Below are 10,833 nucleotides of genomic sequence, written 5' to 3'. Positions count from 1 at the left end.
TCGGCACGCTCCGCTCGTTGCGAGGCCGAGCCCCGCCGCCGCGAGCCTCTGGGGCGCATGCGCAACGGCAGCCTGCTGCGTATCCCGAGCCGGTCCCCCCGCCCGCCCCGAGGGCGGTGTTTGCGCTACTTGCGTACTTTACGTACCGTCGCTCCGCCGCTGGTTCCTTCCGTACTCCAAGTGCGTGGATCGGCGCCCGCTCACTCACTTTTCTCCGCGAAGTCTCTGCCTGGCCGGGTCTTCCGTTACGCAAATCGCGTACGCCCAGACCACCCACCTGTGGCAACGCTACAACTACCGTCCCCTCCTCACAGCCACCGAGGCCTCGCAGCGCGTCGGCGGCGGCAAGGGCCTCAGGTTAGTCCCGCATCCTGCCAGGCACCGGCCTCTTCCCTCTCCTCCTCCACACACGCACCCGCCGGCCCGGGCCGAGGGAGAGGCGGTGCTGCCACCTCGCGTGGAGCCGAGCGCGAGTGGGGCCGGGGCCATTGTGTCCAGCCAGCCGAGGTAGGTGCCCCGGGTGGCAGCTCGCAGCCCCGAGCAGCGGGCGGCAGGGCGGAGGGGTGCAGCAGGCCTCTGCCTCGCCTGCGCCCGGACGTGCGGCCCAGGGCAGCGCTCCACGTGCCGCCAGCTCTTGAGGACAAGCGCCAACGGGACGCCCGCCCCGGCACGCCCAGCGCACCTGAGGTACCTTCGCCAGCCCGCGGACCCCTCGCGTCCCACCAGCGGTGACCCACGGCCCGCGGCACCTTCCACAACCGCGCAGGCTCTGGAGACGCAGCGGGACGACGCGGTCAGTGAGTGCTGTTGGTGAGCAGCAGCGTCAAAGGAGCTGCTGTGCTGTCTGAGCTGCCGAGGGGTCCTGCTCACACCTGTGAGGGGACCTTGGCCGCCGAGTGACGAGCGGCAGCCGAAATCAGGTTCAGTACTTCGGGCCTTTGAAGAACCCCGATCGAAGGCAACTTTTAACTGTCCCTGCGGTGCTGAAAACAAGTGCGAAGGCAACCCTAAGTGTGTGTGTTGGTGTTTACAAGGGATTCAGGATAGGGAAAAAGAAGATGTCGGGTCGTCGTGTCGCTGCGGCGTGTGATAGACGTCAGCTGCCACGGGGCGTGGGTAGCATGGCATCCCCCCTGCTTGACCCGCGGCCGCTTCGACTGCCGTTTCTTGAGGCTGACGTGAGTAGGACGTCGGGGGGGTGGCGGTGAGCGCTGGGGACAGGCGCTCATCCTGCTCTGACACCTTGTGAGGCGCTTGCGACTGCGCTGCCCGGGCGGCTGGGACTGCCGGGGGGGGGCCCGCAGCGCTCAGCGCCAGCAACTTGTTATTTCACAGCCCGTTGGCGTCCCTGTGTTTGGGATCCCGGTGGCTCAGCGGAAGGGGCGTTTCCGAGCTTTGCAGCTTGGGATACAAAAGAACCCCGGGCCTTCCCGCTTCCTGTCAGCCACCCTCCCGTTGGGAGCCGGCCCCTCCCGCCGCTCCTCGGGGGCCTGCTGCCCGCCTCCTGCCCTGGGCCCGGCCCTGCCGACCCCGGCCTCCCCGAACGGGGCGTGGGGACACCGGGGCGGGGAGACAAGGGACACCGGGACGTGAGCACAGGGGACACCGGGGCGGGTCACTGCCCCCCCGCCCCGCCCCACCGCTGGGGGGCTCCCTGTACGCGTCACCAGCCACGTGACACAGCCGGGACCCGCGCGCGTGGTATCCCGGTCATGTGATGCTGCCGTTCTCTCCTTCAAGAGTCGCCTCCAATCGATTTGCGGGCGCTCGATGCAGCAGCCTTCGCGGAGGAGTATCCTGCGGTCCCGGCCGCCGCCGCCGCCGCCCCTGCCGCCGCCGCCAATCGATGCGCTCCGCGCTCCGGTCGCCATTTTAGGGGGAGAGCGAGGGAGGCAGAAGGAAGGGCCGGTAGGTACCGGGATCGCGTTCGGCTCCGCTGCCCGGGCCGGGGCTCGCCCTCCGCGGCGCTGGGAGCCCGCTTCCCGTGAGCGCCGCGCTCCGCTCTGAGCGCTCCCCGCCCTCAGTGAGCCCCGGTCCCGCACGCCCCCTCCCCGCCCGGTCGCTGGTCCCGGTGCTGGGTCTCGCCGGCAGCGGGAGGAGCCGCGGGGGGTGCGGGCCGGGCCGGGCGGGGGGCGGTCGGTTCCCGCGCGGTTCGCGGTGTTCGCCCCCCGGTGCTGAGCGGGAGGCAGCGGCACAGCCGCTCCGCTCGCTAGCGCATCCTCGCTGCGCTCCCTGCCCAGCACAGCCCGGGCTCTGCGCCCTGCCGAGATTTGCATTTCTGCTGCAAACAAGTGCAACAGGTTTTCCTTTTTTTTTTTTTTTTTTGTTCTCCAATTCTGCATCTGATTCTTACCTAAAACATGGTAGTATGTGGTGTCTGCGCTGAAACCCAGCGGGATGTGCTTTATTAAAAGGTTGCGATTGTTCCGTGTGACTCTCTTGTATGTGATTTTTTTTTTTCTTCTTTCTTTATTTCAGGCCCCTCCAAGGCAGTCCTTGCTCACAATGTATAGAACAAAAGTCAGTTTGAAAGACCGTCAGCAACTTTATAAACTGATAATTAGTCAGCTGCTATATGATGGATACATAAATATTGCCAATGGCTTGATAAATGAGATAAAACCACAATCAGTCTGTGCACCATCTGAGCAACTGCTGCACCTAATTAAGTTAGGTAAGCCGGAATAAGAAGCTAACATAAAAGTTCCGTTTCTAAATCCATATCTTAAATTCTTATGAATTAGCAGGTTAGTGTTGCTGAAAAGAGACATTTTATGCAAAGGTTATGTGTAGTAATAGCATATTTTTGTATATTTAAAAACAGCCTTTGCCTCTGTGGCACTTTTTGAAGGGCGTTCTAATTCTATGTTTCATTCTTTAGTATGCGTTAAAAGCAAAACCAATCCCTGAGTATTGTCAAAACCTGTTTGTTTGAACCTCTGTAACACATAAGAATACCTGCCCAGGGTCCTGCGTGACTAGCAACCTTCTAAAAATACACTCCAGTAAATGGGATCATTGAGTCCACAGACCTCATAGAAAGTTGACCCGCACAGTTCTCTGCCATCTTTAGAAATATTTTCGATATGATTCTTCCTGACAGTGTTGGAAAGGGAGCAAACCCTTCCATTTGCAATCTTCATTAGCTTTTATATGTCAGTCTCAAGAAAATAAGCTCCACAGTTTAGGGTCTCAGCAAAGGTGTTGCCTGTTCTTTCTCTGTGTATCTTTCTCTTTGAAAGTGCATCTGTGCCGCGGTAGGTGGTCAAAACACCTGAGCTGCTGTTGAAACGAGCTGAGTAAGTCCCTGGAAGAGATCTTGCCCTAACTTTGTGTCTGTACCGTAACTGAACTGGTTCTGCTGCCTGAACGAGTTGAGCTCCAAGGGTATAAAGATGTGAAGCCTTGTGGCTGTTTGAAATAAGAACGCTAGACTTGCAATTTGTAGGTGATAGCAACAAAAACTTTTCTTTTGCATTCGATCACAGGCACATAGCTGAAAATTCTTGTGTCTGTCCCATTACCACTTGCAGTGCTGAATTGTCCTTGTTCTCTAGCTGCATCCAGGAAATTAAAAAAGAAATAAAAATCTGTAGAGTGGGTGTGAAGAGGAGCAAAAATTTCCATTTGCAATGCTGAGATACTTGTTCATGGAGTGTGTGTTTGGGTTTTTTTTTTCTTCAATGCAATAAAGCAGAAAAGAAAAAAATCGGTAAATGCTTCAGTTATTTACTTCACATCTCATTTAATAATGTCGGGGCTTGATTCTCCCTCTGTGAAAAGCTGACTAGAGGCCTGTCGATGTTTTCAGTAACTGATTGTCAGTGCATTTATCAGAACTTACCATCCTACAATATTTGCTGGTCGTGTTTCAACAGTTAATTTTAGGAGCTGTGTTCTGCTCTGGCATAGACAACGTACCTCATTTCTCAGGAGAAGCACCTCTGTAGAACTAAATCTGCTCTGCCAGCTTAGCTTTGTTCAGCAGGGTCTGCCTCTCTTCAAACCGACCTCGTTGCTGTCACAGGAATCTGCAGCGCAGATCTGGCCACAGCGTGTCTGTCTGAGGAGAACGTTAACGCAGTTTAAGTGCATCAACTTCTCTCTTTTCAGGAATGGAGAACGATGACAGTGCTGTTCAATATGCAATCGGACGGTCAGATACGGTAGCTCCAGGCACAGGAATTGACTTGGAGTTTGATGCAGATGTACAGACCATGTCTCCTGAGGCTTCTGAATATGAGACTTGTTATGTCACATCTCATAAAGGACCGTGTCGTGTAGCTACATATAGCAGAGACGGACAGTTGATAGCTACGGGATCTGCTGATGCCTCAATAAAAATTCTTGATACAGAGAGAATGTTGGCCAAAAGTGCTATGCCTATTGAGGTAAAATATGACTTGAATCGTTACCACTTTTTGAATTCTTGAGGTGTGGTATGTTTCATGCCATGTCTGCGCCTTGCGGCTGGCTCAGTGGGTTGGACTAAATGTCTGGCTCACTGTATTTCCTACTCCAACAGCGGCTCATAAAGTACCCTTGAAGAAAAGGAAGAAGAAACAGGGCCAGTATACCTGTGTAGCTTCCGGCAGCAGTCTGCAGAGTTGAGCCAGAAGTTACTTGTAATAGTTGCTGATAATTGCTATATTGTATGAACACAGTTAATTTTTGAAGCCACTTATACTTTTGGCTTCTACAGCCTCCAGTGGCTGTGTGTTTCAGAACTGTTTCACAGAATACATATTTATTTGCTTCATTTTTTCTCCAATATAGTTATCAGGTAGCCATTTAAAAGTTGGAGGTTTTTTTGCGGAGAGTACACCCAAATTCTCAGCAGTATCCTGCATGAGTAGAAGTTGCGGTTTTCCTGGTTGGTGCAGCTTCTCTTAATTCTTGCAGCAATACAGTATGTCGATTTGGGCTGTTTACGAAGAAGGTGATATGTTTGCTTGCATCAGTTCTCTGCTACTGAAACTAATTTGTCCTTGAGCAAGTCAGTTGACCTTTGTGAAGATAGAGGGATCTTATAACACCATATAATGGGCCTTCAAATAATTAAGATAATAGTGATTGTGTGCCTAGTCGTGTCAGAAAGGGAGCTGTTGTTTCCCACATGAGCAAGTATAAAACCTACTTTTCCTGTCAAAGCATGTTCTCCTTTCTAACACTCTACCTTTGTTGAATGTTCTTTGTAGGTCATGATGAATGAGACAGCACAGCAAAACATGGAAAATCACCCTGTTATTCGGACTCTTTACGATCACGTGGATGAAGTTACATGTTTAGCTTTTCATCCAACAGAACAGATCCTAGCGTCTGGTTCAAGGGACTACACACTTAAATTGTTTGATTATTCAAAACCTTCTGCCAAAAGAGCCTTCAAATATATACAGGTTAGATCCAGTACCAGTTCAGAACAAGCAAAGCTTGAATGTATAAGTACTGAGGGATCAGCAAGCTGGATTGTGCTGGAGTTTATAACTGGTTAGGTACGCAGGAGTATGCAGCTACGAAATTTGCAGACGTTATCGCAATTACATGTCAGGAGTTCGTGCATAATGGATACCTATAGCGTTTAAATCTAGTGCCCGTCTGCTTTTTATTAATCTAGACCTAATCTAATATGGGTAACTCTGAAGTCAATTATCTTTATTTTGGAGGAGAGTTTGGGGTTACGTGGTGTTGGGCTTTGGGGTGCGTGACTGGCTGACAAAGCTGCCCGTTGCTTTTGTGCCGTATCACAAAAATGAGTGGGGCACTGCAAGCTGCTGTGGGACAAAAGCTATGACACATTTAAAGGTAGCCTGTCATTTTAATCCTATAGGAAGCACTTTCCATTTTGCAAAAACAGAACACGTTGTGATGATAATTAAACTAGTTTGTTAGCACTTTAATGCGACCAGAATTGACACTTCCATTTCAGGGGGTTTTTTCCTTTCTTACACCAATTATGTATTTTTGATCAAACAGGAAGCAGAGATGTTGCGCTCAATTTCTTTTCACCCCTCTGGAGATTTCATACTTGTTGGTACCCAGCACCCTACTTTACGACTGTATGATATCAATACTTTCCAGTGTTTTGTGTCTTGCAACCCTCAAGATCAGCACACTGATGCCATATGTTCAGTAAATTACAACGCAAGTGCAAACATGTATGTGACGGGAAGTAAGGATGGATGCATCAAACTGTGGGATGGTGTTTCAAATCGCTGCATCACTACTTTTGAGAAGGCACATGACGGAGCTGAAGTCTGTTCTGCTATTTTTTCCAAAAATTCGAAGTATATCTTATCAAGTGGAAAAGACTCTGTAGCTAAACTATGGGAGATATCCACTGGTCGGACACTGGTCAAATACACAGGTATGTGGTAGGTGACCTTCCAGGTACCTTCTTTTTCAGGTACCGACCCACAGCAGGGATGGTAATATCGTTAGAAAATAGTAATTCTTAAAGGCACTGGAAGACTGCTGCTTTGAGGATAAATTTCCCCAAACTTGAAAATACTTAATGCAGGCTCAGTCCAGAAGAGAAGCTGTGATTCTTGTATGTTAGTCAGTTTAAATGTATTTAGTCTGAGTAGATTTTGGAGACTTTTCTGACATCATTTCTCCGTTGATTTGGAGGGGAGCTATCACTAAATTATGGAAAAGTAAAAAGGAACATTGCTCTAAGAACTAGGGCATTTGTGCAGAGGGTTTTGTTCTCTAGTTTTTCTTGAGTATGTTTTAGAAACAGTGATGATTAAAACTGCATCGTTGCTCTTGCCGATGATCATTTTGATTTTGTTTCTTTTCTATTTATTGGTAGAGTAGGGGCACAGTTTAAACTGGAGGAGTCAAAAGTAACAGCTCATCCTTTTCTGGCTGGAGTCTGCCACTTTCCTGCAGAGTACCCACCCAGACAGGGGGAATTCTTTTAACCATTAGACTCTTGTGTGAAAGATGGCTCTAGTAAGCCATGGCAATATTCTGAGAACTAGCTACAGCTGGTTTGTTTCTCTTTTTGAAGGATGGGGTTGTGTGCAGGGGAGTCATCCTGGGCGCCTGCCAACAGTACTGTGCTCTGCCCTCAGCGGGACTTACGAGCTGTTGAAGGATGCAGAAGCTTTGCGTTGGTAGCAGCTATGAGAGGGGGAAGCTTTTGGGTCAAACAGTAACCTGCTTAAGCAATAGCAGCCATAGCATGAAAGGGGAGAGGATGTTGAAAACTTTGTGTATCAGCTTTTGGGATGTGTCTGGTCCTTTTTTGTCCGCAAGCTCTATTTTGCTCGCAGCCAGCAGGGTGCAGCACCTCCTCAATAGACTTCTGCAAAATCTCAGGTAGGATGCAGGTGTGCATGTTGCAAAGTAAATGCCTATATATGAAACACACGTTTTATTTGAAGGGCATGGAGGGAAGGTGTGGCCAAGTTTGGCCATACAATGTGCCATATGATATATATACATAGTAAAACCAAAAATTGCAATTGATATTGAGGATATCTGTGGTCTTTTCCCTTAGTTACAGCTGTGAGCCTCATAGGAGAAATGTAAGGCAAAAGTGCTCTTAAAGTTAAGTGGCCGCGCTCATCCTGAGTGGTTGGACTTGACTGACACACTCGGAGTAGTTAAGCTTTCTGTCTTCTAAGGAATTTTAGAATCTACTGTGCATATAACTACAAAGGAATATTCATTATTGATTCACCTGTTGTACGTGAAAGTGGTGGACTAATGGAGAAAATCACGCTACTTTGTAGACTGCAGAAATTGATACTTATGGGACGTTTATTCTTAGGTCTTTGGAAACTTCCTAAAGCTGATCCTATTTGGGTTAATATTTTGCTGCATATATTTAGGAGCCGGTTTGAGTGGACGACAAGTACACAGGACACAAGCTGTCTTCAACCACACGGAAGATTACGTGCTGCTTCCAGACGAAAGGACCATAAGTCTCTGCTGCTGGGATTCAAGAACTGCTGAAAGGAGAAATCTTCTTTCTCTTGGGCACAACAGCATTGTCCGTTGCATTGTCCATTCTCCCACCAACCCTGGCTTCATGACCTGCAGTGATGACTACAGGGCGAGATTTTGGTACAGAAGGTCAACGACAGACTAAGGACAGCTTTATAAAACAGTGGTGATCCAGATTATTGATATCAACTTGTATTGATTGTACTGCCAACAGATGCCTAGATGAAAGCTGCGCTGTGTCTGTTTCTTAATTCTGTCAAACGTGGCAGAAAAATATCAAAATACTGAGACTAAGTTTTGCCCCACACTAATTTTTTTTTATTAGTGTGTCTGGCGTTAATTTTTGTAAGTCATCTGTAATTGTTCTCAAGGAGTGGGGGAGGGGGTAGAATAAAATGATCCTCACAGGGAGGATTAAACTTGTTCTCCTGTCTTTCTAAATCCTGCGAAAGATAATGTGACTGTATCTTGGTCAAACTGGACAGTAGGAGCCAGTTTTGCTCTGCATTTTATCTGTGCAATCCCACCCAAGTCTGTTTAAAGAATGGATTACACAAGTAACAGCAGAACTTGGCAAATATTTTAATGAAGCCTTAAACTGCCTTCAGTTCTGATTCATTCTTTGTAAAGCTCTGGTTTGTATCTTTTAGTCTGGGGGTTTTTTTTAGTGGATTTTTTTTTTTATTGGCCAAGTGGATCTTCAATTCTGAGCCAGCCTTGTGCCATAAGAATTTGAAACAGGTTTTTAAGTTCTTTAGATGAATTCAAGAAATGATGTTCTAGTTCTGGTATTAAAGCTCAGACTTGAAATCTTGCCTTCTTTTGAATTTATCTTAACAAGTGGGATCTCAAATCATAGTATTTTCCAGGAATGTGCACAATGCAACGGTAAAATGTGACGGTGCTGCAACGTGTGAAAAAGAAAAATTTTGCCATAGAGACCTTCAGTATTGTCTCAAAGAAACTGTTGTGCATGTTTTGTATGTGTACCTCAGAAGTGTCACTTCAATTCATTTTATTGAGGAATTTTCATTCTGTCTGTTACATAGCACTTGAATTACAATTTTTTTTTCTATTATTCAAAAACCCAGACTTGCTGTTTCTTCTCCCTGTTACTCTAATAGTCCTGAGTTTCCCAGACCTCGTCCTGTCCAACAGAAGTACAGATCATTAAGAAACCCTGTGCTTAAACCTGGAAGTTTGAAAATTCACTACTTATTTTTACAGATCGTTGCCTGTGCAAAGTTTTAAATGTGTTCATTGAGGCATCTGTGTGCAGTGCTCTTGGGCTTCACCTTTGGGAGGCTTCGAGTCACAAGTACAGCACTTGCTTTCATGAGCATTTTTAAATGTAAGGTGGTTCTTACTGCTGCATTAACTCCCCATTACCACTGATGAAGTGTCTTGTCAAGGGCTGATGAGGGTGCAGGTTTTGTCTGTATTTAAATAAAGATTACCGTTTGAAAGTTGTTTAATATATAAAAAGGAAATGCATTAGTTTTCTATATTACAAATGGGAATTGAATATTGGAAGGTGATGTATTTGGGGACGTGTTAGAGGTTGATGAATTAGTTTGTTGTCTTGCATCTGAATCAGGTATAACTATAGATTTACACTATAGACTGTGGGGTGGGTTTTTTTTAAGAGAGGTAGAGAATGAAACTTAATTTTCATCTTATAACGTACTATTTTGGTGCTTTATATATTCAACCAGTGCTGTGGTTGGTAAGTTAGCAGCGTGCTCACTTTCACCTCAAGCTTCCTTCTGTGGTCTTTTAACTTGCAGTGTAGAAACAGACTTTTATTAACGCAAAACCATCCTGAAATTGGCACCTTTCTTTCTTTTCATATTGTATATCATCGTGCTTGAGGCCAGAAATTTGGGGAGGGTTTCTGTTTAAGAAATAAGGACTGGAAGATACTTAACTCTTAGATAATGCAACTCTGGAGTGAAATAGTTCAGTGCTACAGCATCCCAGTTGTCCTCTGGTGGTTGATTGGGATGAGATGAGAGGGGCAAGGCTGCTCCACAGTGTTCAGAGCAACACGTGGCAGTGCTGTAACGCACCAGAGCTGCGGAGTCGTTCTATTAGATCTATGTGGACTGATGGGGAATACATCCTTTGCGAGTCTGGAAGTGTCTACGTAGACGTTCTTCATGTGATCGTGCTTACTGCTACAGTCTGAGAGGCTCCGCACCCTGAAGCTCTATGGGATCGGTTAAAATCCCAGAGCAGTAATTTTGCAGTCTGTAGCTCTCGGTAGCTGCATCCCAGCCAGCTGCTCTGCAGAGTCCCACGGTCAGGCTCAGGATTTACCTCCTCAAGAAGGTCTCTGGTCTGCCCAAATGTCTGTTTTGTCCATCTGACACATAACCTACTCTTGCCTCTCCAGGAAGAAGCTGTCATGAAAACATGGCAAGGCGATGCCACAGGGAATGTTGAGTCACGCCGACCTGAAAGCAAAGCAACTTTGGAGACAAATAATGATGGTTTTGTATCTTCTGGCCTTCAGCATTCCTTGGCCTGCTGACTTAGAGGTCAGTGGCCAACACACAGCTCTAGGAAAGTCTTTCCTAAAAGGCCACTTCTGGAATTAGGCTTGTTTGCCGCCCATTGGAACAGATTCAACCTTTCCACTTCAGAGGGTGGACTTGTCTGGGATAAATATTTCTCAGTTCCTGGACACAGAGGCTCTTTCCACCGGAGCTGCCCTGTGAGACTGAATCCCAGGAAAAAACTGTAGTGCAATAGAGGAAAAATAGTTAAAATCATTATAGTTCAGGTTGGGAAGTTCTCCGTGTGGCTGTCAGGGACTCTTCAAAGATGCTGCAGTAAAACTGCTCTACTTGCTGAGAAAATATTGCAGGACAGGAGCCA

At 47.3% G+C, this 10,833-nt stretch overlaps 1 protein-coding gene across 3 annotated transcripts; it reads left to right on the top strand.

Moving 5' to 3' along the window:
• Positions 1 to 147: 147 nt before the first annotated feature.
• CSTF1 (cleavage stimulation factor subunit 1) lies at positions 148 to 9,406 on the top strand. Of its 3 annotated transcripts, none has more exons than XM_065645899.1 (8): positions 148 to 357; positions 727 to 1,178; positions 1,741 to 1,908; positions 2,479 to 2,674; positions 4,114 to 4,391; positions 5,199 to 5,396; positions 5,974 to 6,364; positions 7,839 to 9,406. In XM_065645899.1, exons 2-8 carry the CDS (start codon positions 1,059 to 1,061, stop codon positions 8,096 to 8,098), a joined length of 1,611 nt encoding a protein of 536 aa, XP_065501971.1. In that variant the 5' UTR covers positions 148 to 357; positions 727 to 1,058; the 3' UTR covers positions 8,099 to 9,406. The 3 variants fall into 3 exon arrangements, with proteins under 3 accessions (XP_065501971.1, XP_065501970.1, XP_065501969.1); XM_065645898.1 differs by having other exon boundaries at positions 632 to 1,178; XM_065645897.1 differs by having other exon boundaries at positions 148 to 1,178.
• Positions 9,407 to 10,833: the final 1,427 nt, after the last annotated feature.

Source organism: Caloenas nicobarica, chromosome 15 (genome assembly GCF_036013445.1).
Source record: "Caloenas nicobarica isolate bCalNic1 chromosome 15, bCalNic1.hap1, whole genome shotgun sequence".
NCBI lineage: Eukaryota > Metazoa > Chordata > Aves > Columbiformes > Columbidae > Caloenas > Caloenas nicobarica.
The sequence above is the reverse complement of the archived record's forward strand: the minus strand, read 5'-3'. Positions and strand labels throughout refer to the sequence as shown.